We start from the raw sequence: 20,937 nt of genomic DNA, 5'->3' as shown, positions 1-20,937 counted from the left end.
AGCAACATGAAACCATCCTAAATTGATTATGGGTTTTCCCTGTGGGGCCAAGGGGAGAGTAATGGATATGAAAAAGAGGAATAGTGTAACCCTACAAACATTGTTAATTTTGAAAATTTACTTTTTGATTTATCTAATTTTTAATTTCAAAGTTCATATTTCTTGAAATAATCAAAATTAAAAAAATAAATATTAATAAAATTTAATTTCTCCTCTGTTTGGCCTTATAACAAAATTGCAGAAACTATAAACCATTCTCTTATCACCCATATCATCATGGGGGGAGGTCAGTCTTCACACAGCTGCATCAATTAGTACCTACAGTGTTCTCATTTAGAGACCATTTTCCATCAATGTGTTATTGTATTTTGTAAGAATAATGGGTGAAAGGCAGAGATTAATTTTGGATGTAAGTGAAATGCAAATGGAGGCCATAAAACATTTGTTTCTGCATAGTGACTGGGATTTTCACTCTATTGACTCATCACAGGAAGAGAAATTTGGCGGGAACACGTGTGTAAGACCAGAATGTGTAGACAAAGAAGTGCAGACAAATGTTGAATTAGAAACTGGATATTTGGAAACTGAGTGCATTGACAATAATGGAGATGATGCAGAAAAATTTGTCATCCTGCAAGACAGTAACAAAGACGAATGTCCATTCTGCCTCTGCAAACCATGCATCACTGACGACATCAACAGGCAATTATGGTGGGAAATGGAGCCATTCAGACCGCCTCATCCCAGGAATTCAAAATTGCGAAAAGAAAAATATAAAAGGTTTTGGACCATGCTTTTACATCGTGGAGCATGGAGTGATCCCCGATATACCGAGAAAAAACTGCGAGCTTTGGAACTTTTTCAGCCAGGACAGGAATGGCACAGACGTGACATTATGCCAACATGTGTAGTGGATACTGTGAGAACATGGCTACCAAATCCAAAAGATGTACAATACATGGGTCATTTGTGGGAATAGTTTTTATTTCATATTTGACAGTCAATCACATTATTATTTTCCTCTTGTTTGCATTTGTTTTGGATAAGCTAGGTATTTGGACTTGACAATTACAATGTAAATATCATGAGGATTTTACATTTATTCTAATTTCAATACAGATGTGAAAAATAAATCTGAATTATGGATTTTATCTTTTGGAGGTTAGATTTATCTAGAGAGGAAAGTAAGTCAAACATTGCAGAATTCTGGTTTTCTTACTGCCATGCCTGCATGAGATACAGACAACATCCGGTGTAAACAATAACAAACTAAGTCACTCCCACTGCTGTCAGTTTTGAATTTCAATTAGAAATAGATGTCCTGCTTCACATCTTTCGATGAAAAATACAGCTAAGAAATTTTTTTATTTTAAATTTAATTTGTGACCAAAGATGCACATTCATGAGAAGAGCAAGCATGGCAAAAATCTGATGATGAAAAAGAATCTGTATTTTAATATTTCTAAAAAATTCTCTGCAATCTGAATGTGGCCAGAAAAATCAAATAAACCACCATTTTTCTCATTGGCTGCTATTTATACTCCGATGTCCTCCTTTAACATGTATAATCTATTGATATTGGAAATAACGGATGTGACATTTCTTTGATCTCTGGTAGAATTGCACATCAAAATGCAGATTACATAACAGTGGCAATAGACTCTTTATTCATCAGTGTTTAATAGGGCAAAAGTTCCCTCCCTAACAAAAGCTGTAGTTATTTGAAAGACAAGATGTGTTTGTGAAACACAAATGCCCCCGATAATGGCCAATTCCAAAGATGGCCAAGGTCACAAGGTATCTTGGTACTAGTAGAAAGATCTTGTCAAAAGAAATGCTCATGTGCAATATGAAAGCTCTAATATTTACTCACTCGTGGATATCAGAAAGAAGTACTCTCCCACGGATATCAGACAGAAGTACTCTCCCACGGATATCAGAAAGAAGTACTCTCCCACGGATATCAGAAAGAAGTACTCTCCCATGGATATCAGAAAGAAGTATTCACCCACGGATATCAGAAAGAAGTACTCTCCCATGGATATCAGAAAGAAGTACTTACCCACGGATATCAGAAAGAAGTACTCACCCATGGATATCAGAAAGAAGTACTCTCCCACGGATATCAGAAAGAAGTACTTACCCACGGATATCAGAAAGAAGTACTTACCCCCAAATATCAGAAAGACGTACTTACCCATGGATATCAGAAAGAAGTACTTACCCACGGATATCAGAAAGAAGTACTTACCCATGGATATCAGAAAGAAGTACTTACCCACAGATATCAGAAAGAAGTACTCACCCACGGATATCAGAAAGCGGTCATCCCTGGAGTAATCCAGACACACAATGTTATGTTCATGGTGACTGAGGACTTTCCTGCACACTTGCTGCTGTAGGTCCCATATACAGATCTGACTCGGAGAGATTCCAAATGATCCACTCGCAGAGGCCATCACCTGAAACACCCCGAGTTTAGATAAAAATATATGTACATTACCGCCAGAGTACTTTTACACATATTTACTTATACTGGTGCTTCAAGAGACTTTAATTCTGAGATATTAGCGGCGAGATTTAATCTATGAGCACATTAGATTCGTTCACAACTACACTGAGTGGCCAGAAGTATTGCAACAAACATGGCCGACGTCATCACAATTTTACTCGCTTCAAATTTTATTTTTATTGCTGACGCGTAACAAAGTAAGCTTGGGTCATGATGTCAGGTATGCAATTTAACTAGGGTACGAATTATATGGGGAACCGTTTGTACTTCAAAGTAGCAGACGATTTCCGGTAAGGTATCGAATGAAAACAATGTCGAAGAATGAGAGAGAATTGTCCAAGGACCTAAAGAAATGGATTGTAATTCTAAATTCAAAGGGATTTAATGACAACAAAATTAGTGAATCATTGGGAATCCATCGAAGCACTGTTGGACGAGTTTTGAAAAAATTTCGTAAAAAAAGAAAGTGTTGAAAACGATCCCCGGAGTGGAAGGCCCCAAGTGATAGATGAGAGGGGTGATCGGAAACTTTATCGCATTCTGAAAACTAACAGAAGACAATTTCTTCAAGACATTACATCAACTTTCAATAGCAATGAAGGTATAAATGTGTCCAGTAAAACTGTTCGTCGTAAGTTACACCAGGAAGGATACAGGAGGGGCAAAATTCAGAAAACGCTTACAATCGCTAAAGTCAACAAACGCCAAATTTTGTGGTGCCGAGGAAAAGACATTGGAAATCTGAACAGTGGTAGAAAGTTATTTTCTCAGACTAAACCCAGGTAGTCATTGGACAAAATAACTAAGTTTGTGGAGAAAATCGTCCGAGAAGTGGAAACCTTACCGTCTGAACCAACGCAAAACGCCCGTGAGAGTAAGTTGTATGTTTTGGGGGTGTATTACCTATTATGGTATTGGTGTTCATGTACCTGTTGATAGAAATCTAAACTCAGCAAAGTATATTGAATTGCTGGATAATCACTTATGGCCCGTTGTTAGCAAAGTTTTTGGAAATCAGCAATTTATTTTGCAAGACGATAATGCCACCCCCACTCCTCTAGACAGACCAATACTTGGAAAGAAGAAAATGGTATTCCAAAATTCAACTGGCCTGCACAGTCCCCGGACCTTACTGTCATTGAAAATGTCTGGCGTTGTATCAAAATCAAACTGTCCCGCGAGTTTGATGATATTAAAAACCGGGATGACCTAATTGCTGCAGTGACAAGAATTTGGAATGGCCTCTCTTAAACATATATCCGTAGCTTCCATATCTTCAAGACTATGACAAGTTATTATTCAGAAAGACTTTGCAACAAAATACTAGAAAAAAATGGTAAATAAATAATGTTTATTTCATTGAAAGTTGGTTTTTTCCATGCAGCTATTATTTACATTGTGATGACATCAGTCATGTTTGTTGCAATACTTTTGGCCACTCAGTGTACATCTATATTCCAATTCATTCACGAGAACTTCATTTTCATGCCAAGAAAGCCTTACAAATTTTTATCAAAATAAAGTTCTTGCCAATAAAAGAGATACATGTACTATGTACTTATATTTCAGTATGATATCTTAATTTTCCTATCATTACCTGACTGTCATTCTGAATGGCTACTGTTGATATTTCTTCTGTGTGACCTGCAGAAAGTATTCACACTTCAAGTTTTACATTTAGTTTCATTGTGAAAAAGAATTGAAGAAAAAGAATTGAGAAGTACATTTCTGATTCTTACCCATTAAAAAGTTCTGCTTGCCAGAATCCAGATCTTCAATAATAATTACAGCACCGCAAGTATATATGAACAAACCTGAAATATTGACCATAAAATTGACTGCACTCTTTATTGACAGCACCATATTAAATTATCTCCACATAAAATTTACTGCAAGCTTTAGTGACAGCATCATATCAAGTTATCTCCACATTACTGAGCACAGTTCTGTTTTACCAGTGTCCGGATGCCACACCATGTTACCACGACCATTCCCATTGTAGCCAATAACAGACTTCAACTTCACCCCAGCCTGATTAGGAGGAGCTGTGTATCGTCTCTAGAATGGTGATACAAAATTATCACATTGTGTCATGTAGATTTAAATTCAAACTTTGTTATAGAATACTGTTAATCATGCAAACATTCTTTCTTTAGTCAACAAACAAAATGTTCATCAACATCAAAGAAATAAATCCTACAATGAAAGTTTCTTTTTTTATCCTAAGCTTGGTCAAATTTGTTAGTGCAAAAGAAAGTTTGTTCATAAGGTCATAATTAAAAAAAAAATTATTTGAACACATGTTATTGTTGTTAACAAAAATCACCTGAGCTAAACCATACTCCTTTTTTCTCGCCAGAAAGTGCTTAACACATACTGGTTTGACAGGTTCTCCAGTTGGAGAAGTGGTACCTGGTCGCTTGCCGAAAACTTTTTTAGTTTGGAATTTAATGGGAGTATTTTGTCGACTGTTGTCTGCAGATCGTATTTTTTTGTACGAATCTGATAAACTTTGTGGCACCATCTTACTGGGTAATATTTCAATCTATAAATGAAAATATATTGCATAAGATCCATTTTAATCAAATACTTCCAGTGCATTCAGTTGAAAATGTATATTTTCAATATACACCTTTCTCAGGTTTAAATTTTTTTGTGCAAGAATCAAATTGACATCTTTTTTAGCCTACATAATTTCCAGCTATCAAAGTTTATCTGCATCGAATAGTATGAATACAAGAGAACAGATATTTATTTACCGAATCACAATCACTAGTTTGATCTGTCATTATGTTCCTCTCTTTTGTCCTATCCACTAGCACGGAACTGCACATTGTATCTGAAACCAAAAAACATTTGAAAACAAGCCTTCTGAGAGTATTGCAGAAACAATACATGTCCCCTACTGGCGTCCCCTATCTCTTTGAGGGATGTTATCATATGCAGACCATGTATATTTGGATGAGGGGGCAGATATTTTTTAATACTAGGAAATATTGTAATTTCTATGCAGAAAATCAAAAATTGGTATGCCTTAAATTAAATAGATCTCACGCAATAAAAAATACACAGACAAGAATTAATTCAGTGAACCATGAGACTAAACCTACTCATTTGATAACTACAAATAAAAACTTCAGATTCCTAAGTTAAGACATTGTAGAAAAAAATCCAGAAAATTACATTCAGCACACAGTTATGTAAATCTTGTAAAAGTCAGTCCAATGTGACAAAACTTATGCTTGATTTGTAAACATATACCGGTATGAGTAAATCGCATACTAAATATCATCTTCAGTCCCCAAAACAAAAATTGAAGAAGCCTATCCAACCATGAAATTTAAAAGTCTTACAATTTTTGTTACAATAGGTCAGCAATAACAAAAGTGAAATTTGATCTGTATCTACTCATTAGTTTAAACAATATTTATTCGTAAATAATTCGATAATGTTTACAAACAATGTCTTATACAAATTTACTTGGTTGATGATTAATGAAGACAAACCAGTAATTGTCAAATTGAGTGAATATTTAGTGCAAACTTTCAGAAAAAGAAGTGATGCTTCAAAACTGCAAAAATCATTATAGTTTATTATTCATATGTTGGTATAATACTGATACTGTCCATTTACTTGTGTATACACATGATTAGCAATTCATATATGTATGTACTTGTTTCCCCAACATGCTGCATCCACATGCAGTTTGCAGTCTATGTAACCTTTAGTTAATGTTGTAAACTTTCTTTCTTTTTTGAATTTCCTTCTTTATAAACTGTCTTACTGTTATGCCCTCTGCGCCCAAAATTGGAATAAACTTATCTTATCTATACATGAAATAGATTGAGAAACAAGCCAAAAGGCTTATATTAATCTCGCTCTAAATATCTTGCAAGTAAGAGGTGAATGAAAATTCTAAGTAAAATAAGTCGTGTACTAATTATTACAATACATGCAAAAAGAAATAGGAATAAGAGAGAAAAGCTGGAATTGAGTATTGGGAGAAAAAATAACACACGTTTATATGTATGATAAGTGTCGATACGGATCAAATGAATATAAACTATAGACAAAGTTGAAATAACAAATTGTAGAGTTATGCCATATAAACAATAAGTAATAAACACAGGTTTTCCACTTATTACAACCTTGGTGCACATGAGTATATTTTATATACAATATGACAGTATTACATGTAGATATAGTAGAACAGCTTTCAGAGGTAGGCTCAGAACCTTTTACTTTCAACAAGAAATTTCTGGGCTAAATAAAAAATGCTGTTGTTCTCACTTTCAGATAAATTTTCATTACCGTATAACAATAATTCTACATTAAGTGGATATGGCAGTGTCAGAATTGTATTGGTCCTAACTCATGAGTACATATTACAGCGTAAAAGAAAATATCTACTCATTAGGTAGCAACATGTCAAATTTCAGCTTCCGAAATTAAAGAAGTCCAGAAAACCAAGTGAGACAGAGGGACAATGAGAAAACCTATAGTCCCTTTCAGTTTCACTGGTGGGGGACTAAAGATATAAACAACACAAAACTCAAAAGTGGTACTACTGTAAGTCATTTTGGTTAATTTTTATAAATTCAATTTTGTAGGTCTATTGATGTTGTCTGTAAAATATTTTTTTCATAAAATGAATCTAAAGAAAATGTTTGTTTTGTCTTTTGAGAACACAGTAATAAAATTTTGAAACATAAAAATATATCTGTAGTATTTCTACACTATTTAATATAAATAAATCTACACAAAAATTTCCAGATTTACATTAAGTAATAAAATTACCAACTGTATAATTTAAATAAAAATTTCTTTAATATTACTGTAAATGTGAGAATGTATATGCAGTGGGAATTTAGATTAAATGAGAAGGAGTTTCCCTGCAAATCAGTTGCTTTGTATTGTATTTCTTAGCAAAATATAATGGCATCATGAAAATAAAACCAATAAAGTGTATCTTATGAATTCCTATAATGAAGAACACAGAAAAATTTTGAAATAAATGTTTACAATAAATTATCACCATGATCACTAGACTTTTTCAGTATTAATGGAATGTTTAATTTCATTATTCTCAATAATTATAATACAGACCATCATAAACTTTGTGTATGGAGCTCAAGTCTGCTACTCGACCAGGTGATGACCCTAGTGACCTTGGAGGTTGAAGGTCAGCAATACAACCAGATGTTCCAGCACTGGTTGGCCGTGTCGGTCTAGGTGGTGTTCTACGGGGCATCTCTAGGTAAGTATCAGCCAGGCTCTTGCTTAAGTCATGTATGGTATCACCAATTCTCTCTGAGAAGCAGAGGGTTTCCATAAATAAGTACACAAAGCTATCTCAACAGTTCAATTTTCATGAGGTTTGTTAAAAATGTTACCAACCTGGTTCTGGGTAATTTGGAAAACTTGTTTCCCTTACTTGCCTTCCTCTGAAAATCAACATTTGATGTAAGAAGTACAAAGTTTTAGGAAGGTATGTGTAAATGTATGAAAAAGTGTTTATCTGAACTTTTCTCCAAGTGAAGGATTGTAAAATAACTTAAAACAGGATAAAACTATTAAATCTTCTATTTCTTTAAACATAGTGAGTGGTCAGTAGATATAAGATTTTGTGAAAAAAAATTCTTTACTCGTTAGGTGGTGAAGGAGGTCTAAAAGCCATGAAGTCCCACAGATAAATGGCCTCTCCAACACTGAGCACATTCTTCCCATCAGGAGTCCAGATCACCTTACTCACATTTTCAGAGTGTCCAATGAAGACCTGTAATCAAAGAGACTACATGTATCTCACTAAAAAGACTAAATGTATCTCACTAAAGAGACTACGTGTATCTCACTAAAGAGATTACATGTATCTCACTAAAGAGACTATGTGTATCTCACTAAAGAGACTACGTGTATCTCACTAAAGAGACTACGTGTATCTCATTAAAGAGACTATGTGTATCTCACTAAAGAGACGTCTATCTCACTAAAGAGACTACGTGTATCTCACTAAAGAGACTACATGTATCTCACTAAAGAGACTATGTGTATCTCACTAAAGAGACTACGTGTATCTCACTAACAAGACTACGTGTATCTCACTAAAGAGACTACGTGTATCTCACTAAAGAGACTACATGTATCTCACTAAAGAGACTACCTGTATCTCACTAAAGAGACTATGTGTATCTCACTAAAGAGACTACATGTATCTCACTAAAGAGACTATGTGTATCTCACTAAAGAGACTACATGTATCTCACTAAAGAGACTACATGTATCTCACTAAAGAGACTACGTCTGTCTCACTAAAGAGACTACATGTATCTCACTAACGAGACTATGTGTATCTCACTAAAGAGACTACATGTATCTCACTAACGAGACTACGTGTATCTCACTAAAGAGACTACATCTATCTCACTAAAGAGACTACATGTATCTCACTAAAGAGACTATGTGTATCTCACTAACGAGACTACGTGTATCTCACTAAAGAGACTACATCTATCTCACTAAAGAGACTATGTGTATCTCACTAAAGAGACTACATCTATCTCACTAAAGAGACTACATGTATCTCACTAAAGAGACTATGTGTATCTCACTAAAGAGACTACATGTATCTCACTAACGAGACTACGTGTATCTCACTAAAGAGACTACATCTATCTCACTAAAGAGACTACATCTATCTCACTAAAGAGACTACATCTATCTCACTAAAGAGACTACATCTATCTCACTAAAGAGACTATGTGTATCTCACTAAAGAGACTACATGTATCTCACTAACGAGACTACGTGTATCTCACTAAAGAGACTACATGTATCTCACTAAAGAGACTACATGTATCTCACTAAAGAGACTACGTCTGTCTCACTAAAGAGACTACATGTATCTCACTAACGAGACTATGTGTATCTCACTAAAGTGACTACATGTATCTCACTAACGAGACTACATGTATCTCACTAAAGAGACTACGTGTATCTCACTAAAGAGACTACGTGTATCTCATTAAAGAGACTATGTGTATCTCACTAAAGAGACGTCTATCTCACTAAAGAGACTACGTGTATCTCACTAAAGAGACTACATGTATCTCACTAAAGAGACTACGTGTATCTCACTAAAGAGACTACATGTATCTCACTAACAAGACTACGTGTATCTCACTAAAGAGACTACGTGTATCTCACTAAAGAGACTACATGTATCTCACTAAAGAGACTACCAGTATCTCACTAAAGAGACTATGTGTATCTCACTAAAGAGACTACGTGTATCTCACTAAAGAGACTACATGTATCTCACTAAAGAGACTATGTGTATCTCACTAAAGAGACTACATGTATCTCACTAACGAGACTATGTGTATCTCACTAAAGAGACTACGTCTGTCTCACTAAAGAGACTACATGTATCTCACTAACGAGACTATGTGTATCTCACTAAAGAGACTACATGTATCTCACTAACGAGACTACGTGTATCTCACTAAAGAGACTACATCTATCTCACTAAAGAGACTATGTGTATCTCACTAACGAGACTACGTGTATCTCACTAAAGAGACTACATCTATCTCACTAAAGAGACTATGTATATCTCACTAAAGAGACTACATGTATCTCACTAACGAGACTACGTGTATCTCACTAAAGAGACTACATCTATCTCACTAAAGAGACTACATGTATCTCACTAAAGAGACTATGTGTATCTCACTAAAGAGACTACGTGTATCTCACTAAAGAGACTACATGTATCTCACTAAAGAGACTATGTGTATCTCACTAAAGAGACTACATGTATCTCACTAAAGAGACTACATGTATCTCACTAAAAAGACTACGTCTGTCTCACTAAAGAGACTACATGTATCTCACTAAAGAGACTATGTGTATCTCACTAAAGAGACTACATGTATCTCACTAACGAGACTACGTGTATCTCACTAAAGAGACTACATCTATCTCACTAAAGAGACTACGTGTATCTCACTAAAGAGACTATGTCTATCTCACTAAAGAGACTACATGTATCTCACTAAAGAGACTACATGTATCTCACTAAAGAGACTACATGTATCTCACTAAAGAGACTACATGTATCTCACTAAAGAGACTACCTGTATCTCACTAAAGAGACTACATGTATCTCACTAAAAAGATGTGTATCTCACTAAAGAGACTACGTGTATCTCACTAAAGAGACTACATGTATCTCACTAAAGAGACTACATCTATCTCACTAAAGAGACTACATGTATCTCACTAAAGAGACTACACGTATCTCACTAAAGAGACTATATGTATCTCACTAAAGAGACTACATGTATCTCACTAAAAAGATGTGTATCTCACTAAAGAGACTACGTGTATCTCACTAAAGAGACTACGTCTATCTCACTAAAGAGACTACAAGTATCTCACTAAAGAGACTACGTCTATCTCACTAAAGAGACTACATGTATCTCACTGAAGAGACTACAAGTATCTCACTAATGTTTATGCTGCAACACAGATTTTATATCTATTTTTTGTTGATTAATGCAGACTTTTAAAATAAACTATAATCATCTGTGACCATGAAAATCAGATATATGTATCAATCATTAGAATACCTGAAAGTTAATATCCAGTTTCATATTGTAGTCCCAGACTTTGATCACTTTGTCGCCACAGGTCACAAGATAGCGCCCTGACTCAGAAACTCCCACACAGCTGCAGCCACTGCGATGAATGTTTCCAATCTAGGAATAAATAAGGGGGGAAAATCACTGCATCAGGCAACTCTGCTAAAATATATTTTTGCAGTTCTTGTGCTGGCCTCATTCCACTAATTCACATTTGTTGTTATGATGGTACATCTACATTGGATTAGAATCCGATAATTTCTTATTGCACTACTACAATTACTTTGGAAAATGTACTCCATTTCAATTGTGCCAATGTACATACAGTATGCATCATGAAGTTATACACAATGAATGACTTAAATTATTACCTCAGAAAGAAGTCTGCCTGACTTAGCATCAAATTTCAGGAGCTTGTTATTGGCTGTTGTTACCAGAAGATGACCAACATTCTGAGGTGCAAAGTAGACACGCTCTGCTGAGTCCAAGTTACCAGACTTGGAGTCACAGGAACTGCTGCTGGAAATATCTATCCTCAGAACCTATTGAACAAGGAAAACCTAACACATGTATGTGTGTTCAGTTTCACTGGACATGGAATTTAAAATGTGTGCAAAGTTGACATTTTATGATTAATGACAAGTTATTATTATCATTATTACTGAATGCTTTGGCATACCTCACTTAAGGATTTGGCATCTACTACACAAACTGTAAATTCTGATGGCCCAATAAAAGCCACCCTCCTGCCGTCTGGACTGACTGCAATGGCCTCAGGTCCCAACCTCTCTGACCTGACCACAGTGTTGGCCAGCAGTCTCAGTAATGTGTACCGGTCAGACTCAGCATCATAGAGAGACAAGGATCCCAGGGAGCAGGCACTGTATAGGTAGTCCCCTACCGGGGAGAAGGCAAGACCAATTATCTTCCCACGGTGCTGCCTGTAACACAGTCATCATAGACAGTTTTATAGTGTATTACCAACATGCAGATAGCCAGACTTTAATAAGCAAAAGCACAGTACAGGGAACTTCAACAATAGGATGTTTATCTAGCAACTACTATTACACTACACAGTGTATATTAAATACAGAATTAGGAAACCATTCATGGTGTGTATCACTTAAATCTTCCAATAATCTAGCTTTGTCAAATTTATTAGTGAGACATAATTAATTTCAGCAAATGTTCAATTTGACCATTACTATGTGCATGTATATATAACAAGAACCTTTTTTCACATCAAATTTATTTGAAAATAAAGTTCTTGTGAATATGAAGCTCTATTTTACAGTATCTGCTATTCATACAAATAGTAGTCAGGCTTACTTGTGCTCGGCTAGCATGCTGGTGGTCTGAACATTAAAGACACGGACAACTCCACTCTCAAAACCACAGGCAAATATCTGACGGGACGGATGGTAGGAAATGGCACAAGGACATTCATTAGGAGCACTAAAATCATACAGCTGAAAAACACAAATGTTGTAATGTGCAAGCCTTTTATATGCAAATCATAGTGTCTGAGTGAATTCTCTATTACTTGTAATCCTCATCTAGTTATTGATGATGTCAATTGAGCAGACTGGTCGGTAAACATACATGTAACATTACCTGTTGTAGAGTATCTGAGTCCCACACTCTGATGGTGAAGTCACTGGACACAGTAGCCATGTGTTTTCTGTAGGGGTCGACCGCTACCCCTGAAATTCTCCCCGTGTGGGACCTCATGACTGTGGTGTACCCACGGGTGGAAATATCCAGTATGCCTAGATTACCCTGTGAGAATAAGTAAACAGAGAATTCATTACAACAGTAAAACAAAACAGTCTTTAAAACAGTTTTCCATGAAAAGTTCAGGGTGCATGCTTAAAACAGTTTTCCATGAAAAGTTCAGGGTGCATGCTTAAGGTGATATCGAAATGATTTTATTCTTTCTCAACCTACAGTTGATGTTCCTGCAAGAATTTTCATTCCGTCAGCTGAAAAGTCGACAGCTGTGACTGGTCCTTCATGTTCTGAAAATTCACATGGTTATTAATTTACTGTACACAGATTTAAATTCACATCTGGTTCATAGTTTCTAGTTAAAGTCCATCTTCACACATATTTAAGTTCACTGTTTTCATGGTCAGTGTTTAAATTAAAATGTTACAGCTAGCAGTTTTAATTTCACAGTTTTGATCTAAAGTAAAAATATAAAAAATAAATTAAAAAAAATAAACAGCCATGAAAATAAGGATGTAAACAGTTTGACTATCATAAATTACTTTAGAAATATAAGCTAAATGTGGTGATTTCTAATATCTAAACCAGAATCAGACACACAAAATGTGAATCATAGCACATACCAGCCTCAAGATACACATGCTCAAAATCCAGGGGCCACAACCTCAAGTACCCATCATCTGATCCCATGACACAAAAGGTCTCATTTACACTCATACTGTTTATTGCAAGACCTGTTCCTGAATGATAAACAGACTGGGTTGGTTAGTGGAAATGTCTTTCTATTATATAGAATGGTACATGTACACCTTAAATTATTTATTTTTCACTAATTTCTCCTAACCTTTCTGTTTCTCTTTGCTGGCCTTATTTTCATTTGGCAACAATCTGCGGACATGTTTAATGCTAACTTTTTGCAGGTCAATTTCAAACACATGGCCTGTCTTACTGCATGCATAACTGAAAGCAAAATATGATGTTTCATTCTTTATTGTTTGTTGCACTCTTTCATATTAAAGGGTACTGTATTCAAAACCAAATTCTCCTTGTATCATATTAAAGTTCAACATCATTTTATGACACCTGACCTCAGGATTATGACACATTTCAAGCTTAAGTCAAAATCTGCAAACTGCATTAAAATCAAACTATAGTCAAACAGTCCAACATAAATTGTCTAGAAAAATGTCACCTCTAGAATGCTGTTAATTACAAATTTTGAGTTTCAGTTTTGTACTTAATAAATATCTTACAGATGAATGAAATTTTAACTCAAGTTTAAGTGTTTCATGATCCCAAGACTTGTGTGATTTACAGGTCTCTTCTTCTGAGAATCCAAATCAAAATGGTGTTCCCATTACATATTGTATATACTTATTTCATAAATAACAAAACAAGTCTTTTACTTACACTATCCTGTCTGCTGGGTCTTTGTCAGCATGATATCCTGCCTCGAAACAGATATCAGTGAACTCCATCAGATGATATTCTCCTAGATTGACAGGTGCTGACCTCAGCTGACCTTCTTTAACCCTCCATAATCTAACATTATCCCGCCCACATGACACCATTCTACACAACATTTATTTCAAACAATGACACACCAGTATAAATGTAGACTGCACTATCAAGAAAGTTAGTAATCATTTGAAGCTAATGTTGAGATTTATCAAATACATTTAAACGTAACTTTAATGCAAATCTTACCTCATATCATCAAACCCTGCAATCTTCATTCTTGAGATGTCAACATCTGAATGTGCCTTAGCCATTACACTGACTTCTCGATTCTTCATGACTTTTGAAGTGTTCCAAATTACAACCATCTAAAATAATGCAAATATTCTGAAAGGTGCTCAAAATGTGTGTAGGATATTTAGCACAATCACATATACACATAGAAGAGGTTACACTGCTGAAACAATATGCCTATAAAACAAAGCCAACATTGACTCCATAGGTTTTCCTTGTTGGTCAATATCACAAATGTCTGATTCATAACGTGACATGTTGACACATCACCCATAACATGTTTGCACAATATTTGTTGAAGTAAATGAAAAATCTGAAACTGTGTAAATACACATTGATAGGACAATTACTAAATGAATGTAAAAACCTGTCCTAGTAATGTATTGGAGAAAGTGAACATACATTTTTCCCATGGCTGTCTTTGCCAACACCACATAGAGTGCTCCCTCTGTGTGAAAAACTGAAAAAGACAAGTACAACATCCATGTCAAACACAGACACCCTACATGCATTAATTCAAAATATTCTCAAACACTGTCTTCTACTCTTTGTACTATTGTAAAAGTGGAATTTACAAAGACTGCTTTATGAAGGGGAAAAAATAATGATGAAGGAGAAACTTTAGTGCATTAGTGACTACCTGAGAGAGTGCAGTGAATGAGCATGTGTCTTTGTCATAGCCATGCATTCCCCTGTGTCAAATTTCCAGATCCTAACTACACTCAGAGGTCCCATCTGTCCAGAGGCTAGAAGAGTACCAGCACCATTCAGACCTATACAGGACACCTGGTAAAGTACATAGAAATGTGAATACTTTGAAATCTAATTGTTGCAATTTAAATCATGAACAACTGTCAAGAATATACACTTACTTTATCTGTGTGGCCAATGAAGAACCTTTGATGTCCATTGTTTACTTTCATTGCTATGACAACAGCATGGCAAGGGTATATCACAGTGGAACCGTCGGATGTCCAGAGTGCCTGTAATGTTGTGATTCAAACACTGAAACTTCTCTACAACTCTGGAGGAATTCTACATTCCAAAGCTTCAATAAAAACTTACATCTCTAAAGGAACATCCACCAAATCCAACAATTCTTTTAAGCCTAAGGATTGGGTCTGGTTCAAGGCTCTACAAATTCAACATAAAAGTCATATCCCATTCTTTTACTGGCAGCTTAAGATTCAGAATAAAGTTTAGGAATCCATTTTCTTCACTAGATCTATTTGAGAATAAACAACCTCAGAATGCATGTAGCCTTATTCAAAACATGATATAATTACCTTATATTCAGGATTTTGGGGTTGCAAATATGAGCCGGTGGATAACTTTGAAATCTGGCGTGGCTAGAATAAAAAGCCTTTCATTGTAATCGTGAAAACTTAAACATAAATAAAAATCAACATTATACATGTTCAAAATATTTCTATTTCCAAACACTTCCTCACTTATTTCATTATTCATACCTTCATAAATTTATAATAACAAGCATTTTCCTAAAATTCTGTGGATCCATCACAAATTTAATCAATATGTTTTTAGTGCTCTTTTACCAAAATCATGTCATTATTCAGACTTTGTTCAAAAGCAATAACTGACCACTCGGTCTCCTGATTAATACTGTGAATCAGTGGTCCTTACTTGTCCGGACTTTGTGTTCTCCTGGTGAACCACTACCTCCTCCTCTGGGTGAGCAAATACATGAACCTCTCCTACCGAGTCCTTCACAATGCTAACATCATCCACCCCCACAAATGGCAGCTCAGTTGTCACCTTATGGCGTTTCATTTTCTGCAAAACATAGCTCTGATTGTAAAACCATCTTCAAGCAGAAAATCTAAAGATAAAATGAAGGGCATGGTAATATCTAACGATTTGCAAGTAAGACTAATCATTAACATTACATTAGTATGCATGGTTCCAGCCAAACTGCTCACCTCTTTAGAATGTGTCGTTTTAGTCAAACTGCTTACCTCTTTCGTATGCATGGATCCTAACAAAATGCGTACCTGTTTAGGTTGTGTAATTTTGTTGATCATGGTCACCCTATCCGTTACACACTGACTGACATTAACTGTGCGAGGATTAACTCTTTTGGGTTCGGAATCACTGGGGACACCTACAAAGTACAAGGATTGTATTAAAGACATGGTTACCTGTTTGGACAATTGCAAGCTAAAAACATTCAAATGAGAAAACTTATCTGAAAAAGGATTGATAAATACATTATCAATTCCTCTCATTGTATATATATTTTCAGAAAGATCAAGTCTGAAGGGTTTATATCAAACCCTACACAAACCTTGTCTGATTTCAGGGTCATCAGAAAACTGTATCGAGTCAAAAGGTTTCTTTGTGTTGTCATTTGGAAACCTGAATATAGTTATTCCATACAAATAAAAGTTTGTAATAATTAGAAGTACTGTCGTATCATACTGTCTCATTCCTGCACTGACAGAATCACAATCAACACACAAACAAACATTGAAAAAGAAATAGAGATGCAGTCTAACTTTGTAATGCTGTGATACACACCTGATGAAATCATACAGATCATTCCAGTTCTCTCCTCTCTGGGCTGGGAAAGACATATCTCTTGGCATAGGATTTAATCCTTTACCAAGCAGACCAGCCTTCTTGGCTTTGTCTACTGTGAGACCTAAATTGCAAAATGAAACTGAGAAATGAGGAGCAAAGCCCTGTCAATTTGCCATTTCTATATGGGTGAAATGTAAAACTAACAATCACAAATATAAATGAAACTATCAAGTCCAGTTTAGAATATACCTGGCTCATATAAGTTATCACTGGTAAAAATATTTTTGACCATCATGTTGGCACACAGCCTAACACTCTTCAGGTAGGAGAATTTTCTGTTCAGGTACAATGATAAGACGTGACTGAAGTCCATGCATAAGACAGTCCATCTTGTCGCCAAAGGAGCAATACCACTGTGATCTATAAAACAATTAATAAGGATATTCTACTGAGCGACTAGGAGTGTCTTATTGAATACAATTAACATAACATTGACTTATGTCAAAGCAAATGTATTACATAATAGATAAATTATTTTACTAGTTCAAACATGTCACATTCTATAGGATATAAAGTAGAATCATTTATTTTTATGATTGAAAAGAAACTTTCCTCTGTTCATAAAGGATTTGAATTTGTGGGCATGTCTGTTTCATAAAAACAACAAAAATCAAAGAAAAATCACTGATTTTACAGAATTAAAAACCTACCTTTACTTCCAGAAGCTGCTAATGAATGAACAGACCCTTTAGGAGTGTTACACATAAATGGAAACTGCAGCCATGTGGAAGTGGACTTAAATTCTTTGAAAAGATTTGAGAATGAGATTCTCACGACTAGGTTGTCCTGTGTTGCCACATCAATGTGTACCACAAAATACTTTGTTGGAATGGGTTTGAACAGAATGTAGACATATTTCCCTGTAAGGCCCAAGGACTGGCTCTGTAGCTTGGGTAACTGTATATAGTTTCCAGCAGGTATGGAACCTGTTATTCTGTGAACTGTGCCTTTGATGGCTTTGTCCTAGAATGTAACAAAATTGTATAAACTCCTAAAACAATGCTGTCTTGTGCAGAATTAGAACCAATAACCCCTGTCGGACACACTATTTCAAGTTTTGATCCTGTGACTTTTACCTTTTCAAAAGGACTTTGTTAATCTATTATGACATATGTTCTGTGCAACCTTGATGTTATGCATTACAAAGTTATAGCTAAACACGAATTTATTTTAATACCATTCAATGACCTATCCCAAATGATCCCAAGTCAAATTCATTTTCAATAGCACCCCAACCCTTTCTGTAAGAAAAGCCCAAAGTGGTCCAAATGAAGAATTCTGCTCATTACCAGCAACATAAAAACTAGGAGCAAACTTTGCTTTTTGAAAATTATGACCCAAATTCAATTTTTTTTTTAGATAGTTTCCTAAATGTTGAAATATTTTTTTTATTTTCAACAAATACATTTGAAAAATACAAGATACAAAGGTTTATATGGTACATACATTTAATACAAAGGTTTATATGTACATACATTTAATACAAAGGTTTATATGTACATACATTTAATACAAAGGTTTATATGTACATACATTTAATACAAAGGTTTATATGTACATACATTTAATACAAAGGTTTATATGTACATACATTTAATACAAAGGTTTATATGTACATACATTTAATACTTTCTATAGACTTTGAACTAAAATTCACCGAATAATTGAAATAATTCAGAAAAATGGGAGTAGGGGGTCAGTATTGATTTTGCTGTGGTAGTATATATATTTATCATACCATGATAGCGTTGACTTCTCCTTCTTTTGTGGCTTTCTTCCATGATGGCACATCAAGGTGTTTAAATACATTAACATATGGATGCTGCCACACTGAAAAATATGTATCACATGATTAATCAATAATTAATTTACCAGGCCATCCTTAACAATGTATTCTATTGAGTTTTGGTTGTTGCATAGTGTAATAGTTAAGGTTATACGGACTGTGGATATCGGCCTGGATAGCTTAGTGATTAGAGCACTGGACTAGTAATGCACAGATTTTGGGTTTGATTCCAATCTAATTAAAATTAGATCCTATGATCCGCCCATCTACTATCGATACACTATATTAGATTTAGCTGCAGAACTGTAGCTCTCTGAAAAAATATTTTGACATACATATCTGTTATGTCAAAATATTTTTTCAGAGAGCTACAGTTCTGCAGCTATATTAGATTGGGTTTGATTCCCAATCTAACCCAAAAATTTCCTCCTTTCCGGTTACATTTGGTGCTGTTAACTACCCCTGGAATTTCAGGATGTCCTGCCAGGGGAAAAAGAATCTGGGTTGTGTGTCTTCGAGGGCAAATACAAATTAAAGGAGGGAGGAATGTAGTAGTTAGGGCTATGTGGATCGTGGATATCAGCCTGGATAGCTCAGTTGTTATAGCACCTGACTAGTAATGCACTTGTCCCAGGTTCGATTCCCAATCCAACCGAAAAATGTGCTCTCTTTCCTACATATTACAATATAGTAATTCATTTCTAGTCTTTTCTAACACTTCACTACTTGTGCTAACAATTCTAACATGATAAGTACTAGAAAATGGACGACACATGGTTTGGCCACCTAAACTGATTTTCAAATTCTAGAAATGAAGTTAATTGATCTTCTGTTTTAATGAAGGGTTTATGTAAAATTTTAAAATATGTTAAAGGAATAGTTAAGATCACTTTGTTTAAAATATTTTAAAAATCAAAATGAGTCCAATTGACTCAAACAAGTCATTTCCTGTAAATAATAATTACATTCCTTGAATTTTTGCTTCCTGAACAAAAATTCAATCTGCTATAGAAGGCCAAAATAAAATATATGTGCATTTCCAATTTCACTCCTCAAAAAATTAGACTGGGTACATTGGTAAGACATTTTATTTTACTGAAACTTTTTATTTGAATCTTAGTTTTTGATACACTATGAATACATGTCTATATACATTACAATTACTTTTCAAACATTTTGAAGATCTATAGTAGTAAAAATGTAAATCCAAGAAACTCAAACGTGAAAAGAGAAAAATTCCAGTTTGAAAATTGGAAATTTTATTTTATCTATAATGTCAATAAAATCTTAGGGTTGGCAGCAAAAGAGTATGTAGGGTTGGGAAACTGGAAACACAAATACATTTTATTTTAGCCTAAGTTGGCTCCTGGTGTATATTTTGATGCATGTGCAATCATTTCAAAGTAGATAAATTTCATTCATTTATCTTCCTTTATGATATTAGAAAGGAATAAGATGAATTGGGGTGAGCGGGGGAAAAATCACCAAAAATGAGCTTTACTTCAGTGTTCAAAATTGATTTAAAACTTGGTATAGACCACAGGTCTATGCCAAAACAAGATGACATAGACCTCATCGAATTGGCACAGACTGCAACATTGAAAAAAAATATCACAAATATGAAACATTTTCATTTACTTCTAATGTACTTTGAAAGTATATATATTTCCTTTCCATAACAATATCCTCCTTTCCTCATAACATTTATCAGACGTCAACTGACAATGTAGGGATCCTTTGGGATAACTTTATTGCTTTAAATCTAAAAAATTGGCATAGAAAATTTTGTCTATCTCAATTACAATTGGCATAGGCCAGTGTCATTTGACATAGACTTGGTCTTTCTTTCTGTCTATGGTTAATTTCGAATACTGTTACTTTATATATAGATTTTTTTTTAAGTAAACCTAAGATAT

At 34.8% G+C, this 20,937-nt stretch overlaps 1 protein-coding gene across 2 annotated transcripts in view; it reads right to left on the bottom strand.

Annotated features, from left to right (window-relative positions):
- Nucleotides 1–20,937, bottom strand: part of LOC125670423 (WD repeat-containing protein 90-like) — a 37,351-nt gene that overhangs the window by 15,777 nt on the left and 637 nt on the right. Inside the window, exons 1-32 of one of the 2 annotated variants that reach the window (XM_056161641.1) lie at nucleotides 19,631–19,756; nucleotides 18,974–19,065; nucleotides 17,886–18,198; nucleotides 17,425–17,595; nucleotides 17,173–17,296; nucleotides 16,940–17,010; nucleotides 16,647–16,756; nucleotides 16,279–16,428; nucleotides 15,921–15,983; nucleotides 15,700–15,768; nucleotides 15,507–15,617; nucleotides 15,275–15,420; nucleotides 15,037–15,094; nucleotides 14,590–14,708; nucleotides 14,293–14,454; nucleotides 13,727–13,842; nucleotides 13,506–13,622; nucleotides 13,102–13,172; nucleotides 12,769–12,933; nucleotides 12,484–12,623; nucleotides 11,834–12,095; nucleotides 11,526–11,696; nucleotides 11,143–11,271; nucleotides 8,158–8,288; nucleotides 7,910–7,956; nucleotides 7,619–7,822; nucleotides 5,272–5,351; nucleotides 4,839–5,057; nucleotides 4,468–4,570; nucleotides 4,252–4,326; nucleotides 4,110–4,156; nucleotides 2,306–2,462 (exon numbers count right to left, since the gene is read on the bottom strand). In XM_056161641.1, the coding sequence (XP_056017616.1) occupies nucleotides 2,306–2,462; nucleotides 4,110–4,156; nucleotides 4,252–4,326; nucleotides 4,468–4,570; nucleotides 4,839–5,057; nucleotides 5,272–5,351; nucleotides 7,619–7,822; nucleotides 7,910–7,956; nucleotides 8,158–8,288; nucleotides 11,143–11,271; nucleotides 11,526–11,696; nucleotides 11,834–12,095; nucleotides 12,484–12,623; nucleotides 12,769–12,933; nucleotides 13,102–13,172; nucleotides 13,506–13,622; nucleotides 13,727–13,842; nucleotides 14,293–14,454; nucleotides 14,590–14,708; nucleotides 15,037–15,094; nucleotides 15,275–15,420; nucleotides 15,507–15,617; nucleotides 15,700–15,768; nucleotides 15,921–15,983; nucleotides 16,279–16,428; nucleotides 16,647–16,756; nucleotides 16,940–17,010; nucleotides 17,173–17,296; nucleotides 17,425–17,595; nucleotides 17,886–18,198; nucleotides 18,974–18,976 (3,904 nt within the window). In that variant the 5' untranslated portion in view covers nucleotides 18,977–19,065; nucleotides 19,631–19,756. Of the gene's footprint in view, nucleotides 1–2,305; nucleotides 2,463–4,109; nucleotides 4,157–4,251; nucleotides 4,327–4,467; nucleotides 4,571–4,838; nucleotides 5,058–5,271; nucleotides 5,352–7,618; nucleotides 7,823–7,909; nucleotides 7,957–8,157; nucleotides 8,289–11,142; nucleotides 11,272–11,525; nucleotides 11,697–11,833; nucleotides 12,096–12,483; nucleotides 12,624–12,768; nucleotides 12,934–13,101; nucleotides 13,173–13,505; nucleotides 13,623–13,726; nucleotides 13,843–14,292; nucleotides 14,455–14,589; nucleotides 14,709–15,036; nucleotides 15,095–15,274; nucleotides 15,421–15,506; nucleotides 15,618–15,699; nucleotides 15,769–15,920; nucleotides 15,984–16,278; nucleotides 16,429–16,646; nucleotides 16,757–16,939; nucleotides 17,011–17,172; nucleotides 17,297–17,424; nucleotides 17,596–17,885; nucleotides 18,199–18,973; nucleotides 19,066–19,630; nucleotides 19,757–20,937 lie in introns of those variants that run through there. The other variant, XM_048905576.2, reaches the window with a different exon arrangement.

The sequence above is a fragment of the Ostrea edulis genome, chromosome 4 (assembly GCF_947568905.1).
Source record: "Ostrea edulis chromosome 4, xbOstEdul1.1, whole genome shotgun sequence".
Classification (NCBI taxonomy): Eukaryota; Metazoa; Mollusca; class Bivalvia; order Ostreida; family Ostreidae; genus Ostrea; species Ostrea edulis.
Note: the sequence above shows the minus strand (reverse complement) of the source record. Positions and strands in the feature narration are given on the sequence as shown.